The 22936-nt window shown below is 39.3% G+C and overlaps 1 protein-coding gene across 1 annotated transcript in view; it reads left to right on the forward strand.

Moving 5' to 3' along the window:
- Nucleotides 1-8888: 8888 nt before the first annotated feature.
- The window catches only part of KDR (kinase insert domain receptor), a 47164-nt gene continuing 33116 nt past the window's right edge, over nt 8889-22936 (forward strand). The window contains exons 1-7 of the mRNA XM_003806471.7: nt 8889-9304; nt 13342-13435; nt 15744-15940; nt 19138-19268; nt 19507-19675; nt 20284-20423; nt 21067-21244. Of these exons, the coding sequence (XP_003806519.1) occupies nt 9238-9304; nt 13342-13435; nt 15744-15940; nt 19138-19268; nt 19507-19675; nt 20284-20423; nt 21067-21244 (976 nt within the window). The 5' untranslated portion in view covers nt 8889-9237. The remainder of the gene's footprint in view (nt 9305-13341; nt 13436-15743; nt 15941-19137; nt 19269-19506; nt 19676-20283; nt 20424-21066; nt 21245-22936) is intronic.

A 22936-nucleotide genomic window follows, 5' to 3' on the forward strand; every position in this document is an offset into this window, starting at 1 on the left:
TTAGGATAAGGAAATAGAAGCATTTTTCTATATATCCAAAGACCATTTTAATGTGGAATATTTTTGATGTGGTGCTTTGTTACTAGAATCATTTTCTCCACAGCTGGATCTTTTATTTATATTATGTGATCAGATGCATGAAATGACTCCCTTACAGCCTTTCATCTGCCTATGACCAGCCTGACCAATTATTGGATGATTATCAATTAGATCTAAAGTTGTATTTTTCATTTTATTTTGAAATTTCTCTCTTTGTGAGGCGTTCCTTGCTGAGATTTTTTTTTTAATTAAGTGAAGCAAGGCAGTGATATATTAGAAATGAACGTTCAGAAACACTGCTCAAAGAAAAAAATTTTATTTATGCCTCCAGGGACTATTCACCAATGTTTTGGAAACTCTGGAGACTAAATTTATATACAAAGAACATAAAACTTTTCTGCTGTCATTGACTTGCTCTCAACACTGGTGAAGTGGCATTACCAGGAAACATTATTTTTAGTCTCTAAAAATGTGAACAGTATTGCAAACTAATTCAACTAACCTGGAAGTGTATACATTCTTCTTATATGGGAATGGTAATCTGTAGCACTTCTCTGGGAACCAAAAGTATATTTTTGCACTATTCAGTTCTTTGAAAACTTGATAGGCTTAAAGGGGGAGGATGGTATTAATTCACTGGAAAATGGTTACAAGTCTGCAAATGACACAGATGCAACATTTCAATCACACGTTTCTTGTATAGTACATGCAAATCTTGTAAATGCTTTATTTCTTTTTCTTCATTGTACTCAAAATCAAAAACAAAAATCTTCAATCCCCACTGCTTAATAAATTAAGAACTAACTCTTTCAGTCCGTTGTGTCTATGTTGACATTGTATGGTTCCATTTATTCCCACAAGTTGCTCTCTGTAAAGACATTTGCAATGAATAGTCAAAAGGCATGTGATTCTGGAAAAATAAAAAGCAAAGGAGGAACAAAGAGCAGCAGAAATGGAAATAACAAAAATAACTTGGACATCATTAATGTGTTTAGAGGTGAGTATGCACAGGGACTGTGTTAGGCACAGAGAATACAAAATCAGTGTGACCTAATCCCTGATTTGAGGGAGAAATATTTGAATAAATATGTGATTATGCTATCAGATGTTGCATAAGTGCTATGTGTGTACAGGAAAAGGAAAATAATTTCCTAGTTCTGTGAATAACAAAATAGTCCACATTAATTTGTCAATGATCAAGTATAAATTCAGTGTAACTGGATATATTTATTAAGTGGATGACTATTATCTAAATTTGAATTTAAGAATAATCATATAAAGTACATTTTATATAGCTAGCACATATAACATTAACCCAAGTATCTTTACAATAGCTTTATTTAATTAGACATGACACAATAAGTCTATAGTATACAAAATAAATTTTATTAATAGGCACCATCATCATGTCCTTAACCGTTTTTATTAGACCTTACCAACTATCCTTCCAAACTTAACTACTTGCTCAGGTAAGATTTATCTTTGCCTATTTCTCCTAGAAGAGTCTGAATTGAAGCAGACAGCTGAATAAAAAAACAAAACATATCACTTGAGACAGATATTTGCACTGGGTATGGAAGGTATGTCCAGGAGGACAAATGGCAAAAATTCATGGTAGAAAAGAAATGCCCCAAATGCACAAGTGATTATTTGTATAGAAGCAACTGCTCCTTTTTTTTTGTTTTTTGTTTTTTTTTGGAAGAGAAGATCTGTGGTTTGGGGGTTGGGTGGAAGGTAAATATTCAATGCGGCTGGGATTCTGCAGGTGGGGAGGGCAAGATCTAATTACCTGCTTTGCATTCTTCCTTGGTCAGCCATCTCAGAGTGCCTCTTCTAAGTCACTTAGCTTTTCATGCATCTAGGAAAATGGAAGCTATTGTTATGGAGAGGCAGAGGAAGTCAGTGGCATCAATTCACTTAGCCTCATGCCTTGAATGAGATTAGTCCTCAAAAAAACAAAAAACCAAAAACAAAAAGCTATTTGTATGTGCTAGGAGGGGTCTGTTTTGGGTGCTTAATACTGCTCTGCTTTTAAGTCCTGATTCCACCACTTACAGTTATGGGACATTGGAAAAGTTACTTAAACTTTCTAAACCTCATTTTCCCATCTCCCTTAAATGGGAATAATTATAGTATCTTTTCTATTGAGTTATTATGTGCATTAAATAAGATAATCCAAGGAAAATACCTGACACATAGTAACTGCTCCAAAAATCTACCCCTTCTTTTTATTGTTATTGAAAAAAGCAAAGAATGCCGTTTTTTTTTTTTTTTACCATATTCCTAATTATTGATGAAAAAACTTCATTGATTATTTACAAAGAGATATAACAACTTTTTTTTTTGGCAAGACTTTTAGGAAGGCAAAGGGACATTTACTTAAATTAAGAATAAATATTTTTTTCTCTTTACTTCTTTTCTTTCTAAGGAATACTAATAGTGCTTGCCACCTCATGGGATGTTATGAGGATGAAATGAGAAATAAAGTACTCAGAACAGAGCCTGCTCAAACGATGTGCTCAAAAAGTGTTAGCTCTTAATATTTTTTAGCACCCTTCTCTGGTGCTGTGTGGACTTTCAGTTGGTTATTTAAATTCTTTGCATATTTTACACATTTAAAAATTATTGTATCTATTCTCATGTGAGATATTCCAAGAAATTATACGGGAGAGTTTGGGACTGGAACATAGTTATACATATTTATAGTAACTGAGATTTTTTTCCTTTGCAGGGAGCAAGTAATCAAGTTCTCTTTAATCTCTTTCACTAAAAGGATGGAGAGTTTGCTTTATATTTACTAGAATATAAGGCTTTGTGAATAAAATTAAACACTGTTGGACACATTCAAGGCAGGCCTGGCTTTGTGGTGACATAGCCTTCTTTTTCTTGAACATACAAATATAGCTTAAGTTAAATGTATAAATCTCACAGGGAGTAAAATAAACTTAGATGTTTAAAGAAGGTAGATAATGAGAAACAAAGGGTATGCTCATGATCTCCCAAGGCGCAATAGTTGTAAGTATGGATGGGCTATGAAACTGAGCCAACATCTGGTGAGGTAGTCATAGGCTCTGGTAAGTTGAAAATAAATGAACATGGAAAGAAAAATACAGTAAACATGACAAAGTTGTCAATGCAAACATGTAATCAATAAATGGTCATATTTAAAAATATAACAGCCCCTAGAAAAGAGAGTTGATGTCTTTTATAATATTTTTTATTTGTAAAAGTAATACTTTCTTGGTTTGAAAAAAATTATAGAAATATATGAAGCAAAAAGTACATGTTCTCATCCCTCTGCCTCTGTGCCTCAACCATTTCCCCAAGGTAGGTATTTTTTTGGTGTGTACCCTTCTAGATATTTTCTGCAAAATTTTCTATTATGCATGTATGTCTCCATGTATCTCTTCTCTATATCTATATCTATATCTCAAAGAAATATAGAAAATACTATCTTTTTTTTTAGTCAGTGTGTCACTCTGTCACCCAGGGTGGAATGCTGTGGTGCAATCATAGCTCACTGCAGCCTCAGCCTCCTGGCATCAAGCAATCCTCCTGCCTCAGCCTCCTAAACTGCTGGGATTACAGGCATGAGCCACCATACCTGGCCAGGAAATATTTTTGAACAGCTGATGTTCTTAGGCGATGAAGGTATGTGTGGAAGACACCTGATGAAAGGCCTTGGTAACAAGTACTTTAAGGAAGAAAATTAAACATCTATTGAATCCTTATTACCACCATCACCATTTTACACTTTATAGAGCACTTCAATGAGATGATCTCATTTGAGTCTCGTAACAGTCCTTAAGGTAGGTAAGAATTATTATTTTCATTGACAAATGATGAAGCTGCTGCCTGAAATGATTAAAAGATAATGCTCAAGGACATTCCAAATCCTTATTTTCACCAAATCAAGGAAAAGACAATGGAAAAGTTAGTGTTATATTGGCCTGGGCATCCCTTTGATTACAGTCATTTAAAACAGATTTTTTTTTTTTTTTTTAATCATGGAAACTTTCAAACACGTAAAAGTAGAGGGAATAGTCAAATGAATCTTTAAGTACCACTGTTCAACTTCCACAGTTATTTTTTTAAATTTTTTAAAAATTATACTTTAAGTTCTAGGTTTAATGTGCAGGTTTGTTACATATGTATATATGTGCCATGTTGGTGTGCTGTACCCATTAACTCGTCATTTACATTAGGTATATCTCCTAATGCTATCCCTCCCCCCTCCCCCCACCCCACAACAGGCCCCGGAGTGTGATGTTCCCCTTCCTGTGTCCATGTGTTCTCATTGTTCAGTTCCCACCTATGAGTGAGAACATGTGGTGTTTGGTTTTTTGTCCTTGCGATAGTTTGCTGAGAATGATGGTTTCCAGCTTCATCCGTGTCCCTACAAAAGACATGAACTCATCCTTTTTTATGGCTGCATAGTATTCCATGGTGTATATGTGCCACATTTTCTTAATCCAGTCTATCATTGATGGATATTTGGGTTGGTTCCAAGTCTTTGCTATTGTGAATAGTGCCACAATAAACATACATGTGCATGTGTCTTTATAGCAGCATGATTTATAATCCTTTGGGTATATACCCAGTAATGGGATGGCTGGGTCAAATGGTATTTCTAGTTTAGATCCTTGAGGAATTGCCACACTGTCTTCCACAATGGTTGAACTAGTTTACAGTCCCACCAACAGTGTGAAAGTGTTCCTATTTCTCCACATGCTCTCTAGCACCTGTTGTTTCCTGACTTTTTAATGATTGCCATTCTAACTGCTGTTAGATGGTATCTCATTGTGGTTTTGATTTGCATTTCTCTGATGACCAGTGATGATGAGCATTTTCTCATGTGTCTGTTGGCTGCATAAATGTCTTCTTTTGAGAAGTGTCTGTTCATGTCCTTTGCCCACTTTTTGATGCGGTTGTTTGTTTTTTTCTCGTAAATTTGTTTGAGTTCTTTGCAGATTCTGGATATTAGCCCTTTGTCAGATGAGTAGATTGCAAAAATTTTCTCCCATTCTGTAGGTTGTCTATTCACTCTGATGGTAGTTTCTTTTGCTGTGCAGAAGCTCTTTAGTTTAATGAGATCCCATTTGTCAATTTTGGCTTTTGTTGCCATTGCTTTTGGTGTTTTAGTCATGAAGTCCTTGCCCATGCCTATGTCCTGAATGGTATTGCCTAGGTTTTCTTCTAGGGTTTTTATGGTTTTAGGTCTGACATTTAAGTCTTTAATCCATGTTGAATTAATTTTTGTATAAGGTGTAAGGAAGGGATCCAGTTTCAGCTTTCTACATATGGCTAGCCAGTTTTCCCAGCACCATTTATTAAATAGGGAATCCTTTCCCCATTGCTTGTTTCTGTCAGGTTTGTTGAAGATCAGATGGTTGTAGATGTGTGGTATTATTTCTGAGGGTTCTGTTCTGTTCCATTGGTCTATATCTCTGTTTTGGTACCAGTACCATGCTGTTTTGGTTACTGTAGCCTTGTAGTATAGTTTGAAGTCAGGTAGCATGATGCCTCCAGCTTTGTTCTTTTGGCTTAGATTTGTCTTGGCAATTCAGGCTCTTTTTTGGTTCCATATGAACTTTAAAAGTAGTTTTTTCCAATTCTGTGAAGAAAGTCATTGGTAGCTTGGTGGGGATGGTATTGAATCTACAAATTACCTTGGGCAGTATGGCCATTTTCACGATATTGATTCTTCCTATCCATGAACATGGAAAGTTCTTCCATTTGTTTGTGTCCTCTTTTATTTCACTGAGCAATGGTTTGTAGTTCTTCTTGAAGAGGTCCTTCACATCCCCTGTAAGTTGGATTCCTGGGTATTTTATTCTCTTTGAAGCAATTGAACTTCCACAGTTATTAACCTTTGACAAATCTTCATATAACTTGTTAAGACATGGAGTCCAAAATACTGTTGGTAATGTAACCAAATTTGGAGATCATGGAGAGTAATTTATGCAGTGTGCTTTGAGTATGAACAATGTATATTCTGTATGTACAAGCCCAGAAAAGTAGCTGGAGACAAGAAGTGCTTAAAGATTAAATTAAATTTGTCTTGGGTGAGGCTATTACAATGATTCCTCATTTAAGCTCATCTTGACATTATTTTCACCATCGTAACCCCAGTTCCTGGTTCAATGCCTAGCATATAGTAGGTGCTCAAAAACTGTTGAATGAATGAGCCTGCTTAGCAGTTTAGATCTCAGCAGCATGAAGAAGCCCATGCATTGTAGTATAACCAACCTTTGCAGAATGTTTCTTAATGTGTATCTGGTACTCACTATGTCCAAGATCTTTACTAGCTGTGTTGGGGCCTACTCCAAGTGCCTTACATAACTCCTTTAATTCTTGTAAGAACCCTATGAAGAAGGTACTATTATAATTTTTTTTGTGTTTCGTAGATAAGTTACTTGTAAGTTGGTAAAGATCACACAGATCGTAAGCGGTAGATCTGGGAATAAAATCCAGAGTCTGTGCACTTAGCTACTACTCTGCTGTGGCATCTGAATAGCATCTATGGAACACTCAACACATTTGGGGCACTTTGCTAGGTGCCTTACTGTTGGGTTAACTCACAAAAGTCACTCCTTTGCAATGCCAGATAACGACAGGGTGCTGCACATGGAACAGCCTTTCTTTTCTATCTTTTTTTTTTTTTTTTTAACAGACTTTGCCATTTTTTTTGTGAACCTAAGGCACTTCTAAGTGCTGTGTGGGAGGGAATGTGGTAGACTGATTTCATTGAGACTCTGCCAAATTCTGGTCTTGCGGCCATCAAAGACGCATCATTTCCTCCAAGACTTCTAAAGGGGGCTATTACCACGGGCCTGCAGGTTCTGGTTTGCATTCAGAGGAGACACTATCTTCTTAAATGAGACATGGAAGAGGAAGTGTCATGAATTGTAAATAAGGCTGATAGGGAATTGTCTGGTGATGGGGATGGAGAAAAACTGCCCTCTCCAAACCAGGTTCCATCTCCCACTCCTTTATCCAACTTTGCCAGAGTCCATCCTATTTTATTTGCTGAGTTTACTAGCAGGAAGAGAAGAGTTTCTTTAAAGATTCTCTCCCCTCCCCAAATAAATACCTCCCAGATAAATATGAGTACATCTATACAGTAGAGCACTATGCCAACATTGAAAAGATGGAAAGATGGAGCTTTGTTCGCAGCCAGCTTGGGCAACATAGTGAGACCCTGCCTCTATATAAAAATAAATAAATAAATAAATAAATAAATAAATAAATAAATAAATAAAAGATGGAGCTTTAAAGGTTGATGTAGAACGAATCTCCAACGTATATTATAAAGTGAAGGCTGGGCAGGGTGGCTCGTGCTTGTAATCCCAGCGCTTTGGGAGACTGAGGCAGGAGGATGGACTGAGTCCAGGCATTGGAGACCAGCCTGGGCAACATAGTGAGACCTTGTCTCAAATAAATAAATCAAATTTAAAGGGAAAAAAGCCAAGGCTCAAATAGCATTTATACCAAGCAATTGTGGGAAGAGAAGGGTGACATATCTACATACTTGTATTTAAGAATCTGCTTGGAAAAAAAAGGAAACATAAAAATGTCTCTGCCAAAAGAAAGTCTTTTCACTCTAAACCTTTTTGTGTTTTTCCAAAATTTTTTTTTGCCATATACATTCATTATATTTCAGCATTAAAATATTTCACCTGTCAACTTGGAAAAGTAAAAGCGTGAATACAGTAAATATTTAAAAACAGATGAAGACAAGTAACAGGTTACATTAATTGTATACAATCAATCTAGTTTGAATTAGGTGTAGATATAATAATTCTGTGTGTTTATCTTGGTGAAGAATGGTCCTTTAGGTTGTCATTAAAAAGCACCTCTGGGAGGTAAAAGACATAGGCATCTGGAAGATTCATATTTAATGAAGTTAGGGGACATTTGATGTCACTCCCCAGGTGTGGGGAGATATGGACAGAAAACCAGAAGGAACGAATGTGGTCAGGAAGGAATTGGAGTTCCCCTCCAAACAGCTGCCACAAGAAGTCCACACACATGGAGACAGTTGTGTAATTTGGTCACAGAGTGTCCTAGGTGCTTTTGCTTCATTGCTCCTCCACTGAAGCCGGCTGGCAGCTGGCCTCCTTCCCCTGGGCCTAAGGATATCTTGGCTGGAAGCTCTGCTCTGAAAAGGGGCATGGCCAAACTTTCACTAGGGCTCTTCGTTGGGGAGCACGATGGACAAAAGCCTTCTTGGGGCTAGGCAGGTCACTTCAAACTTGGAGCCGCCAAATATTTTAGGAAATAGCGGGAATGTTGGCGAACTGGGCAAGTGCGTTTTCTGATTAAGAGCAACCAGATTCAGCTTTTTAAACTACAATTATACTGGCCAGACAAAATACCCTTATACAAAAACCAAAACTACTGGCAGGAGTCGCTGCCAGCTTGCGACCCGGCATACTTGGCTGAGTATCCGCTTCTCCCTTGTGGCTCCAAACTGCTGCAGATTCTCGGCCACTTCAGACGCGCGCGATGGCGAAGAGGGTCCTGCACTTTGACGCGCCTGGTGAGGGCGCGGTGCTCTTCGCTGCGCTCCTGGTGATGCTCCCCAAATTTCGGGGACCGGCAAGCGATTAAATCTTGGAGTTGCTCAGCGCCCGTTACCGAGTACTTTTTATTTACACCGGAAACAAAGTTGTTGCTCTGGGTTGTTCTCTCCTGGGCGACTTGGGGCCCAGCGCAGTCCAGTTGTGTGGGGAAATGGGGAGATGTAAATGGGCTTGGGGAGCTGGAGATCCCCGCCGGGTACCCGGGTGAGGGGCGGGGCTGGCCGCACGGGAGAGCCCCTCCTCCGCCCCGGCCCCGCCCCGCATGGCCCCGCCTCCGCGCTCTAGAGTTTCGGCTCCAGCTCCCACCCTGCACTGAGTCCCGGGACCCCGGGAGAGCGGTCAATGTGTGGTCGCTGCGTTTCCTCTGCCTGCGCCGGGCATCACTTGCGCGCCGCAGAAAGCCCGTCTGGCAGCCTGGATATCCTCTCCTACCGGCACCCGCAGACGCCCCTGCAGCCGCGGTCGGCGCCCGGGCTCCCTAGCCCTGTGCGCTCAACTGTCCTGCGCTGAGGGGTGCCGCGAGTTCCACCTCCGCGCCTCCTTCTCTAGACAGGCGCTGGGAGAAAGAACCGGCTCCCGAGTTCTGGGCATTTCGCCCGGCTCGAGGTGCAGGATGCAGAGCAAGGTGCTGCTGGCCGTCGCCCTGTGGCTCTGCGTGGAGACCCGGGCCGCCTCTGTGGGTAAGGAGCCCACTCTGGAGGAGGAAGGCAGACAGGTCGGGTGAGGGCGGAGAGGACCTGAAAGCCAGATCTAACTCGGAATCGTAGAGCTGGAGAGTTGGACAGGACTTGACATTTTGCGATCTTTCATTTACCAGTGGGGAAACTGAGGCTCAGAGACTGGCCCAAGATTACCCAGCGAGTCTGTGGTCGCCTGTGCTCTAGCCCAGTTCCTTTTCCAGGACTCTGGTTTGCGACAGGGACCTCGGCTGGAGCGTGTCCTGAGATGCCGACACACCCTCAGGCTCTTGGGAGGCTGGGGTGGGAAGGCGCCTGGGGTTGGCAGGCAGGAGGTGCCTCCGCAGGCGAGAACAGGCGGTGAAAAGTTGTCTGGCTGCGCGCAACATCCTAGTCCGGGCCCGGGGAAGAAAACCTTGCAGGAATCTCAGGCCAGGTCTCCCGGATCGGACGGTACACTCGGTTCTGCCTCTTTGCGGGACCCGGCCCGTTGTTGTCTTCATGCTCGAACACGCTTGCACACCCACTGTGTGAAGTGGGGTCTGGAGCGGAGAGAAACTTTTTTTCCTTCCTTGGTGCAGGACGCCGCTCTCCTTGCAGAGCGAAGAAGCGGGGGAATAGGGACTTGTCCTGGGGGCTTTGACAGCTTCCCCAAGGGTCTCCAAGTAACAGCCAACTGTCCTGCGTAAAACATTGCACATCTTTCAAAGCGCTGTGGTCCTTGGTGTAAGCGCATAGTCAGAAGTTCAAGCTCCGAAAACCTTTCCTGTGGGCCTTGGTACCTAGCTTTAGTGCCATTCCTTCCTCTCCCTGCCGCCTAAAATTTCCGTCTCCTTCAATTAGGAACACACACGTTCTTCATGCAATAGCTGTCTGTCTTTTCTTCCTCACTTTCCTTTCTCTCTCCACCCCTTAGATAATATTTCTTTCCTGCAGCCAGTTTGCTGATATCCAGATTTCCACCCTTTGCAGGGTGAGAAAGGGGAAAGGGTCAGAGAAAGAAAAAAAAAAGTCGAATAATTCAGGGAAAAAAATTTCTTACTTCCTAAGACAAGAATCACATGTCTTAGAAGACACTCACACCCACATAGAGTACCAGGATCATCTGTCCATGGTTACTGAATTTTCTTTATAATGACTTGGTTCAACGGGTCCAGTCCACCATGGACACTCATTTGTCCCTGACAAGCCCTCTCTCTCCCCCTTTCTGGGCAGAGAATGAAGGTCTGGAACATGTGGTTGCTCTGTATTCCACAAAGAAGTGAGTTGCTTTTAAGCCTGGGGTGTTTCCTAGCGCAGTAGTAACGGCAGGCCGGTCGCCCTGAATATAATGGTGAACTTGCCCTTTTGGAGTGCATTACTTGCTTAATTGGATTGGGCTGTAATTGGTGCCATCAAATTCTAGAGACAGAGGCACTGTTGTTTTTCCTTCCCGTCTTTGAGCTGGAAGGGTAACAGTGCACAAATTAATTAATATTGGTTATGGGATTTGAACATAGAAGGGCTTTTTATTGAGTAGTAGCATATGTACCTCTTACAGTTATTTCTTTAGAACTTTCTGAAGAGTCCAGCTCAAGCTTGCCAATGAAAACGAATGACATTTAATGGAGCAAAAACAAAAAAACAAAAAACTATGTTGGTCTACAAATATGAATTTGAAGTTATTGAGAGCCTTGTTGAATAGATTTTTGTTGTAAACGTGTCTCTAGAATAGTATGGCATTGTCTCAGCTTCCTATGAATGAAGGACATACCTTTTCTTTTTAAAAATATTTGTTACACAGGAAAGTGTGTCTAGAATGTGATCTGTGGCAATAAATTATGAAGGACCTTCAAGAGTTTCTGATTTTGGTAGCCGAGTGGGCACAGTTTATTGAGAGTCATTTTTACTGCCATTTGTTTTCTCACAAGAATGTGCCCAAATAATGGTTTTTTTCTCATTTGGATTGCAGTGTGAATTGTACATCATGTTTTCAGCATCTTTCTCAACCTAGTGTTCCCCAGTCAAGTTTGAAATCTGTGTTATCCAAATGAATTGTTTTCATTTTCCTTTTCTTAGACAAAGTGGGACTCCAGGTTTCATTTTGCTTTTAAACATTTTGGTTTTTTGTTTGCCTGTTTTGGGGGCAGTTATTTCTTTCATATTAAAAAGTACTGTGCAGGCTGGGTGCAGTGGCTTATTCCTGTAATCCCAGCACTTAGGGAAGCAGAGGCAGGAGGATCGCTTGAGTCCAGGAGTTCAAGAAGTGCCTGGGCAACATAGCGAGACCCCATTCTCTATTTAAAACATAAATGTAACCCCCGTTCCACGCACAAAGTACTGTGCAAATTAATTAAACATGACCACCCAGACCAGCAACTGTCCAAGAGTGGCCCATAGACCATCTGTGGTAGGATAATTTGAAATGCTTGTTAAAATGCAGATTTGTAGACCCAGGGATATTCTGACACAGTCTAAAGTCTTAAGAACAAAACTGTTCTAAACATAAGTCAGTACCAATGCCAGTTAATTTCTGAGATATATTGATATAACTTAGTTTCCAGTTTTTTAAAAACCATATTATTGACTTAAAAACCATGATATTGACCAGTTATGTCAGTAACTTATTTTGCACATCTGTGTGGTGTGTGAGAACATGTGCAGTCACTTATTCATTTTGCCTGCATTTGTTCATATTGGGATCCTCAGATTCAATGCACTGGATGTTTGCACTGGGTATTTACTTATACTCTCTCTATTTATTCCGTCTCATACTTCGTCCTATTTGTTCATACTCTCTTATTTGCCCAGCAAGGTCAATGCCAGTTTAGGCCTAGGGAGTCATTTTTTCTTAGTTGATATGACTTAGAAAGCTTGGGTGCCTGCCCAACATCAATTACTTTTTTAAAGCTGGTATTTTCTAGGTCTTGATATTTATTAAGACCCTAGCATAGTGGACAATTTTTCTTTCTCTCATGCTTTTTCAACACCTCATAGCTCTTCACATTTAGTTGACAGAGAATTCAGTTATCTTGCTGTAGAGTGACCCATGGTGAGGAATCTATGCCGTGGTACTTTTCTGGTTCTTATCCCTTATAGGTAAAGACAAGTTTCTTATGTCTGAAGCTTGATGTCAGGATGAGTTCAGGGCTTTGATGAATAAGTTCAGATCTCCCAATTGTAATTCATCAGCATTACACTTAAAAAAATTTATATACGTTTTTAAAAAAGGGTAATGCTAATGAATTACAATAGAGAGAAAAGTACATTAGTTTGCATGTATGTGTGAAACTGGGAAAATTTTTCACGAAAATATTCATATACTTTTTAAAAAAAGGGTAATGCTAATGAATTACAGTAGACAGAAAAGTATATTAATTTGCACATATGTGTAAAATTGGGAAAATTCCACACATACATAAAAGTATATTAATATGCATGTATGTGTGGAATTGGGGAATGTTTTCTCTTCCTCAGTTTCTCTCCCTTGCTTTTAATGTACAGTCTTTATGAGCCATTATTTCAGCTGTGGCAGTTTGGTTACCAGGGGAAGCGCACTAGAAAATTGATAAAGGAAAATAAGACAAGGTCATAGATTCTCTCACTCCCTTCAGGGTACGTAGATGAACTATATAAAAATCCGTCTAAGTGGGATTCGTTAATCAGCAATTTAGTCAAATGTGTACATCCTATGTTTTATAAGAAATGTCAGTGGGTCCTTTCCCAAGGGAGTGAGATCATCAGATGAAGGTTCATTTGGTTTCAATGTCCCGTATCCTTTTGTAAGACCTTGAAGTTGGCAATGCAGGAAAACAGGAACTCCACCCTAGCTCCATGAATTGCAGAACTGTTGTGTTGGTTTATGACCATCTGCCCATTCTTCCTGTTATGACACAGCTTGTGAACTTTTACTGAGAATGGTGAAAAGTAAATTCCCAGTTTTATACAATGAATTGCTGAAGAGGCCTTTTAAAGTATAGAGTATGCATTGTTTATGGAAGGTGTTTCCTATTAGGTCTAACTCAGTGGCAACTACATTCATTTATTTAATTTGTTTCTAGGTTTGCCTAGTGTTTCTCTTGATCTGCCCAGGCTCAGCATACAAAAAGACATACTTACAATTAAGGCTAATACAACTCTTCAAATTACTTGCAGGTAAGGATTCATTCTAGATCTAGATTTCTTGTGTTAAGTAACTGATTGTTTATTGAGTGGAAATAATTTCCAGTAGAGCAGAATTATAATAGAGCTTGTAGTAATTGTTCATAAGTGGTGAGGTTTCTAAGAACTGATGTAATAATGGAAAATGAGAAGAATTTTCTCTCAAAAATTCTGTACAATTTTGCTGGTGTTTTTATACTATTCTCTGCCAACATGCATACACACACACACACACACACATGCACACAAATACACACACACACCCACATTCCAATAACCAGTACAGCCACCTGGCGTATAGTAGACATACACTCAATAAATATGAATGAATAAATGAAGTTGAGGGCATACATTTAAGGAATAGAGTTGAAAAAATTTGGGACTATATTTATTATGCTTGGTATGATTCTTGAACACTTATTACCCCTTTCCAAAAACTTTGCTTTATAAGAAATTTATTACTATAATTACTTAGGCAGTAATATTTAATAGCAATTTAATATTTAGTGGGTAATATTACTGAGCGCATGATCTACATAAATAATGGACTTCGGGCTCTGCCTTGATATTCTGGAATGCATCTTTCCCCACTTGCTAGCAAGAAGTCATGCTATTGATTTTTGATAACTGGAGAAGTAGACTTCTTTGTCAAGAAGAAGAGGCCTTTAAATTTTGCCTTTCAACCCTTACCCCAGGACGAAAGATAGAAGACCCTTGGGTTTAACATAGTGATCACACACGAAAGGCATGGAGCCTTCTTAGGACCTGTGTGTTTTTGGTAGAGACTGTGACAAGTGGAGGTGATGTTACCCTCCTGGAAGAGTGCTGGGGGTCCACAAAGGACCTTGGGTAGGTTATTGCCATTGCTTCATACTTGTTGAATACTAAGCATTAAACCGAATGACATACGTCTATTTTAGACTGCAGTATAAAGAATACCCTAGCCCCTTACCAATACCCAGCCCTTGGGAAAAAACACAGTAGCAGGTGCTGTTTCTCTAGCTTTACTTGTTTAAGACACATTTCCCATTAGATTTTCCTTTTACCGACCCTCGATAACAAGGTTATTTGAAATCCCCAAGGATCCCATGCTCCCTTTTTAAAACTCTGCATAAACATTTCTTATGTTCTGAAAAAAACCATGGAGTGTGTTAAAAGTAACTTCATTGATTTAGCTGCAACTTCCTGGAAATTTTAAGTTCTTAGAATGAAGGGCCAATAATGTTACATTCTTCTTGATGTTGACTATCTTCTTATCTTCCTTGGGGCCTTGTAGAGAAATGCTGCAGTACAAGCCATCTATGTTTTAATGCGAGGTCCTTACAAGGTCCCGAGGGACTCTTACTTGCACCTCCTTCCTTCCTAACCTCACTTCTTACTCCCCTTTGCTCACTCTTACCTGGCTGCTCTGGTTTCCTGGCTGTTCCCTTAATACTCCAGATATGCACCTGCTCCAGGGCCTTTCCATGTGCTGTTTTTGCTCCTGTGATACTGCTCTTCATGATGTTCCTATGGCTAGCTTTATCAAGACCACCTCCTGCAAAATTCTTTACTCTTTTCTTTGCATCTTCTATATTTTTCTCCATAGTACTAAACACTATCTTTTATACAATAAACTTTCCTTACTTTTTAATTGCCTGTTTTCTCCAGTTAGACTGAGGTTCTATAAAGGCATTGATTTTTGTCTGATTTGTTCACTGCTCTTTCTCTAGTCCTTAACAAGTTTGGCACATAGTAGATGCTTAATAGATATTTGTTGAAAGAAAGAATGCATTAATTAATGGAAAACTGAGGAATCTTTATAAGTGACTTCTGAAGCTGAGTTTATAACTTTTCATCATATGTCAATCTGACTTGTTGGTAGAAGACTTTGTTTTTTTTTTTTTTTTTTTTTTTGAGGCAGGGTTGCCCTCTTGCCCAGGCTGAAGTGCAGTGGTGTGATTTTGGCTCACTGCAACCTCCACCTCCCGGGTTCAAGCAATTCTCATGCCTCAGCCTCCTGAGTAGCTGGGATTACAGGCATGCGCCACCACACCTGGCTCATTTTTGTATTTTTAGTAGAGACAGGGTTTTACCATGTTGCCCAGCCTGGTCTCGAACTCCTGGCCTCAGGTGATCCACCCGCCTCGGCCTCCCAAAGTGCTGGGATTATAGGCATGAGCCACCATGCCTGGCCGGTAGAAGACTGACTGTGTGTGTTGAAGAGTTTATTTAAGTTTCAAAACCAAATTTTCTCTTTTCTTAGAAATAGCCTCACAGTCTGGCACTTCATATTAATACCTCCCTGAAATTAATTTTTCAGGGGACAGAGGGACTTGGACTGGCTTTGGCCCAATAATCAGAGTGGCAGTGAGCAAAGGGTGGAGGTGACTGAGTGCAGCGATGGCCTCTTCTGTAAGACACTCACAATTCCAAAAGTGATCGGAAATGACACTGGAGCCTACAAGTGCTTCTACCGGGAAACTGACTTGGCCTCGGTCATTTATGTCTATGTTCAAGGTAAGTGGTGAAATAAAATTCATTTCCCACGTCTCTTTACCAGTTATAAAAGACAATAGGCTCAAAGAAGAATTGAGTACAACAAAGGGCTTGCTCTAAAGGCTGTTTGCCAAGAGGAATACACACAATTCTTCTCTCCTGAGGCTTTCTCTGAGAAATAAGACTCATTGATTCTGGAGCTTGGGCCGTGTTACCTCTTTTTTGCCCAGTTAGTTTGGGTCTGATCTTTGTTTCCAAGGTAAATCTGTGTTCACTGTTGGCCACTGAGACTTATAAAAAGTCTTCCTATGTTTGAGAAGAAAACCTAAAATTCTTGAAATCAAGGAAGATTTGGGGGTGAATTATGGAGAAATTTCTGTGGAGAGATAAGTTATCTACAGCAGAGTAGGAGATTTTCCCAAGAATGCATAGGAAAGCATTTTTTGCCAAGGGCTCTGGAGTTTTTTGCACATAGGAACCTTTTTTTCTTACTAGTACTTCATAAAAAACAATTCCCATACTCATGTGCAAATAAAGACATTGCTTCAGACTCTTTTCAGGACAATGTTTCTTTCCTTTGCTTGTTTGGTCTGAGATCTTGGATGATATGCTGTATCTTTCTAGGATGTGCAGTTTGGGATTGATATTATGAAGGCTGACTTAACATCCATATAGTATAAAATAAATGTCACACATATTCTGCATTTATAATGAGTTATGCATTCTTTTGTGTTTCAAAAATCTTACACTATCTTATCTTTTCTGTGAAAACCTAACTTAACTAATGAGATCCCTATGATATAAATTTAAGGAATGTAAGGGCTGCATCATAGTTTGGTTGGATGTACCAAATATTTTTCTTTTCAGTGAAGATAAACAGACATTTTATGTATTTACGTATATGCCTTTTTACATCCCAGAGTATTTGAGACAGGTGAAGATGACTTAGACTTTTTTCCCAGAAGCAGCTTTTACAGGGCAAGAATTTCATCAGCTTTGGGAAACACACTTGCATATCTCTGCTTACATTTCAGTAGTGTAATATGGTCAGTGCAATGAAAAAGTGGAGACCACATCAAAATAACCTATGCCACTGGATTCACAATGTTTGTGAAATATCTTTGCCCAGAGTAAGCACTGTCAAAGATAGAATTCGGTGTCCTCCTCCTTCCCTCCACAAGATGTGAAAGAGACAAGGCTCACATCTTGGGGAATTTCTGGCTCCTTTTGACCTGGCAGTCTTGAGAGATGCAGCTCGGTCAGAAGATTGCAAGGATTTCCTGCTTTCAGCCTGTCTAGAAATACTACAAGATGAACCTCCCCCATATCTCATTATTTACTTCTTCCTAAGTCAGGAAACTTGGAGACATGTGAAAATTCATTTCATGAGTTTCAGTAAATATTTTATTTTGAGAGGCTGGGTGGTGGTTTGGGTTTCTTTTGTTTATTTCCTTTTTTTGAGATACCGAAATAGAATTGATTTACTAAATAGGTTTAGTCTTACGTCAAAGGGTTAATTTAGCTTCCAAAGGCTTGCTCTGTAAGCAAGTTATGTAATATTTCATAACATGTGGATGAAAGGTAGGCAATATTAAGAAGTGGCAATCCCTAGCACTGTTTATTGGTACACTGCCTGTCTTTGGGTATACCATTAAATTCTGCTTCCTGTCTAAGCTTAAAGTTCTAGGAGTTGGGCTGTCCAAGATTTTGGCCATGAAGTTAAACAATGGGAAAGGAAACACTGAAGTATTCTCTATGGATAGGTGTTTAATGTCCCCTCTGGTCCCCACCTTACTTCCCTAGTCTTCTGACCCCATTCTCTTCAGCAATGGATGGAGCCAGGAAGTGAGCCCTGGCCTCATAAGATAATGGCTATGGCATGTGGTGGGCTAGATTGGCTGCTTTTCTGTGCTTTCCAGCTGGGAAGGAAATCAAACTTCTGCTGTTGCAGGGAATTAGCTGCCTTTGTCCCCTGTGGTTTAATTAACTCTTTCTTCACTTTGACTGACTATTATGAAGCACTCTGAAAATGCTTGATGAGATGTGTTGGGCATAGCAATGTGAAATGTTATCCCTCTGAGATTTCAAGCATGACTCCACACCACATCATCTCTATCTCTGGGGAATGGACTAGGTTTCCAGCAGCATGTTAACATTGTATGAGTAATGTTTGAATGGCCTTGAAATCTTTTTTTTTTTTTTTTTTTTTTTGAGACAGAGTTTTGCTCTTGTTGCCCAGGCTAAAGTGCAGTGGTGCTATCTCAGCTCACTGCAACTTCTGCCCCCTGGTTCAAATGATTCTCCTGCCTCAGCCTCTGAAATAGCTGGGACTACAGGCGCGTGCCATCATGCCTGGCTAATTTTTTGTATTTTTCGTAGAGATGGGGTTTTGCCACGTTGGCCAGGCTGGTCTCAAACTCCTGACCTCAAGTGATCCACCTGCCTCAGCCTCCCAAAGTGCTGGGATTACAGGCGTGAGCCACAGAACCCAGTCAGAATCTCTTCAGTTTTCTTCTCAGTCTTTGGAGTGGTGACTTTTCAAATGTTTGTCATTGAAGATATCAATGACTGCTAAATGTTAAACTAAATGCAAAAACAATTAAACATGGTTTTAGAAAGAATCATATCCCTAGTCTTCAGAATCTTAAAATGCTCACGTGAATGGTCCTCTTGAATAACCAAATTCAAAAATGTTAGCTGTTTCCTGTTAATCTAAAGATCCTTTGGGATCCATTCATTTATTTTCATGGAATTTACATTATTTACCTAAAGAGAGAGCACATGAGTATTTTAAACATTAGTAAAACTTGTCGGTAAAGTGTATAGATTTAACTTTAAATTTTAAAGTAAATATTACCCTTCATTTTGAAAAAATTATAATGATTAATCTTTTAAAATGTGAAATCTATAAAAATATATTCTACTTGTCAATAAACCTTGTGAAAGGAGTCAATCTCAATTGGGAGTTTTTTTTCAAAATTTTTATACACACAGATATATACACATGCATGTGCATGCACAAACACACACACACACATACACACCCACCCTCCTGTAGCACAGATATCTATCAGCAGAATAATCTGTGGATGCCTTTGGTTGTGTGAGGTGTCACTTCCAGTCATTCACTTGTCTGGTTAGAGTTTAGGAACCTGAAAAATGACCCACTTTTCTAGTAAATACTATTAACTCATTAATAAAACTAAATTTTCTTCTAGATTACAGATCTCCATTTATTGCTTCTGTTAGTGACCAACATGGAGTCGTGTACATTACTGAGAACAAAAACAAAACTGTGGTGATTCCATGTCTCGGGTCCATTTCAAATCTCAACGTGTCACTTTGTGCAGTAAGTTGCATCTCCTCCAATCGTCTCTTAAGTTTTTATAATTTTAAGCTAATATTAAGATGGGTAACCTGTTTATAATATTCACAATGAGTTTTAAGGATCCTTTAGGAAGGGTCAAATGCAATGAATAAAACTAATTAGTATTCTTAAAAATAAGATGAATTCTTCAGTGATCATTGTACATGGCTCTCATTTTTGGTACTGGATTAAATATTTGATATGTCTTTTTATTACCCAGAGATACCCAGAAAAGAGATTTGTTCCTGATGGTAACAGAATTTCCTGGGACAGCAAGAAGGGCTTTACTATTCCCAGCTACATGATCAGCTATGCTGGCATGGTCTTCTGTGAAGCAAAAATTAATGATGAAAGTTACCAGTCTATTATGTACATAGTTGTTGTTGTAGGTAAGAGGAAATTTCCTTTCCATATCATTAATAACATATCCTTGTATTAAGATCTTGGAGATAACAACATAGAGTGAAGAAGGATATTGAAAAGTATAGGAACTCAGGATATGGTGTTGGGCAATTCATCTGCTCTTCTCTACCAAATAAACCCATGTGCAATTGAGGTTGTCTCTTTTCTTGCCAAGATTAAGGAAGAAAAAGAAAACTTTTTTAAAAAAGGATGAAAGCGAATGGTATTACTCGAGCACATTTAATGAAGAATTCAATGTTCAGAGCATTGCTTGCTATCAATTATTTCAATTATGACTATTTTATGGAAACTTCAGCAATTTGCTAAAGCTGGCCCTACTGGCCTAGGGCTACTGACCACTGAAAGTTTACTACTTTTCTATCCACTGGGTTACAACATCTTTGAGATCTGTGAAGGTAGTGCTTTGTAAACCTCTGTTGGCCATTTTCCTGGGAGCTACCAAGTATTGGTGAGGCCTGCAGGGAAAAACAATGTGGCATGTTTTAAAGTTGCATTACTTTAAAAAATAAATCTGTGCAAAGTTATAGGCTTATTTGCTCTCTCATGTTCTGTTTTTTCAATTTACTTGCTCTAGGGTATAGGATTTATGATGTGGTTCTGAGTCCGTCTCATGGAATTGAACTATCTGTTGGAGAAAAGCTTGTCTTAAATTGTACAGCAAGAACTGAACTAAATGTGGGGATTGACTTCAACTGGGAATACCCTTCTTCGAAGGTAACGCTAATGATTCAAAGCCAGACCTCCAAATACTTAGATAATAAGCCCCAATGAAGTTTGCTTGAGAGATAGGGGCCTCTTTGGCCAGATAAAATGTAAGAGCCTTAAACACACACACATACACACCCACTCACACACACATACACACACACACAATTTAAGGGAATTGCAGAACAGATAGCACCCACCAAAAGGTGAAATACCAGGAATTTTGTCCTATTCTGCAATAGCCAGGCTATGAATATTAGTTTTCTCTAGGTGATTACATCTTTCCACATTATGTCATTTCTCTGTTCTCCAAAGTTTTTGATCTACATTCCTTTTAAGGGAATTTCTCTTTAAGAGGTGGCATGAGATACACTGCTCCTTAAACAGTGGTCACATTTACTTGTGTTTCTGCAGTTTATATCCATCTCACTTTCACCACGTGAGGTTTTAAAAATCCTAATTCAGTTGGTTCCATTTATTTCTCCTGAAACAAAATATATTTGTTGTCTGCATGAGGTTAAAAGTTCTGGTGTCCCTGTTTTTAGCATTAAATAATGTTTACCAAAGGCCAGATTTAATTCTGTGTGTTACTAGAAGTTATTGGGTAATGTTATATGCTGTGCTTTGGAAATTCAGTCAACACTTTTTTCAGCATCAGCATAAGAAACTTGTAAACCGAGACCTAAAAACCCAGTCTGGGAGTGAGATGAAGAAATTTTTGAGCACCTTAACTATAGATGGTGTAACCCGGAGTGACCAAGGATTGTACACCTGTGCAGCGTCCAGTGGGCTGATGACCAAGAAGAACAGCACATTTGTCAGGGTCCACGGTAAGCTATGGTCTTGGAAATTATTCTGTGCCTTGACAAGTGAGATAATTTAAATAAATTTAGGTCACTTAGTGATTCCTATTTTGTTCATTCAGAAGATAGTTTCTAGTTTTTCTTGTTAGGGAGGCCACATGACCTAGAGGTCAAGAGCATAGCTTTGTAGTCAGGAACTTGGGTTTAAACCTCAACTTTAAAGATGAGATGTGCTGATATACAGTAAGAGTTCATTTAGTATTACTTATTATAGTTATTGCTGCTATTAGGATTGTTACTATGTTAAATAGTATTAGCTAAGGTAGTTTTTAAATTTTCATTTTATTGCAAGGCTGAGAGGCCTACTTGAATAAGCATGAGCTTTGCAAACTGGGGAAACATTTAGCAATATACAGTTGACCTGTGAACAACTCAGGGATTGGGGGAACTCAGGGGAGTTCCCCTAACTTTCCCTCCTCTGCAGTCAAAAATCCATGTATAGGCCGGGCACGGTGGCTCACGCCTGTAATCCCAACACTTTGGGAGTCTGAGGTGGGTGGATCACCTGAGATCAGGAGTTCGAAACCAGCCTGGTCAACATGGTAGAACCCCATCTCTACTAAAAATCCAAAAAATTAGCCTGGTGTGGTGGTGGGAGCTTGTAATCCCAGCTACTTAGGAGGCTGAGGCAAGAGAATTGCTTGAACCCAGGAGGTGGAGGTTGCAGTGAGCCGAGATCGTGCCATTGTACCCCAGCCTGGGCAACAAGAGTGAAACTCCTTCTCAAAAAAAAAAAAAAAAATCAAGGTATAACTTTTGACTTCCACAAAACGTAACTAATGGCCTACTGTTGACTGGAAGCCCTACTGATAACATAAACAGTCAATTAACACATATTTTATATGTTATATGTATTATATACTGTATTCTTCCAATAAAGCTAGAGAAAAGAAAATGTTATTAAGAAAATTGTAAGGAAGAGAAAATATATTTACTATTCATTAAGTGTAAGTGGATCATCATAAAGGTCTTCATCCTTGTCTTCACGTTGAGTAGGCTGAGGAAAAGGGGGAAGAGGAGGGGGTGGTTTTGCTGTCTCAGGGGTGGCAGAGGTGGAAGAAAATCTGCTTATAAGTGGACTCATGTAGTTCAAATTTGTGTTATTTAAGGGTCAACTGTAATTGAACTGTAATTAAATTGAACTGGCCTTGAGAAAATCACCTTAATTTTTTGTTTATTCTCTTTCATTTACATAAATGTCTGAGTTTACATGGTAATTTGTGTGGCATCCTACTTATAAGCCTTGGAAAGGATTTTGGAGTTTATATTATGAGAATGCATCAATACAGTGAAATTTTTAAAATACCTTAGATAATGCTATTTATTAGAGTTGTAATCATAAAAGTGGCAACAACTATAACAAGTATGATTTAGTGAGCACTTACTTTATTAGCTCATCTCATCTTTGAAGCTGAGATTGGAACTCAAGTTCCTAACTACAAAGCTACGCTCTTGACCTCTAGGTCACGTGGCATCCCTAGCAAGAACTTGAAAATTTCTTCTGAATGAACAAAATAGAAATCACTAAGTGTCCTAAATTTATTTAAATTATTTCACATGCCAAGATGCACTTGTCAAAATACACAGAGAGAGATGTGCTCTGGCTTACGTTTTTATAGAATTACTTTTGTTCTCCAGAATACTTCAGGGAAATAGGGG

Source organism: Pan paniscus, chromosome 3 (assembly GCF_029289425.2).
Source record: "Pan paniscus chromosome 3, NHGRI_mPanPan1-v2.0_pri, whole genome shotgun sequence".
Lineage (NCBI taxonomy): Eukaryota > Metazoa > Chordata > Mammalia > Primates > Hominidae > Pan > Pan paniscus.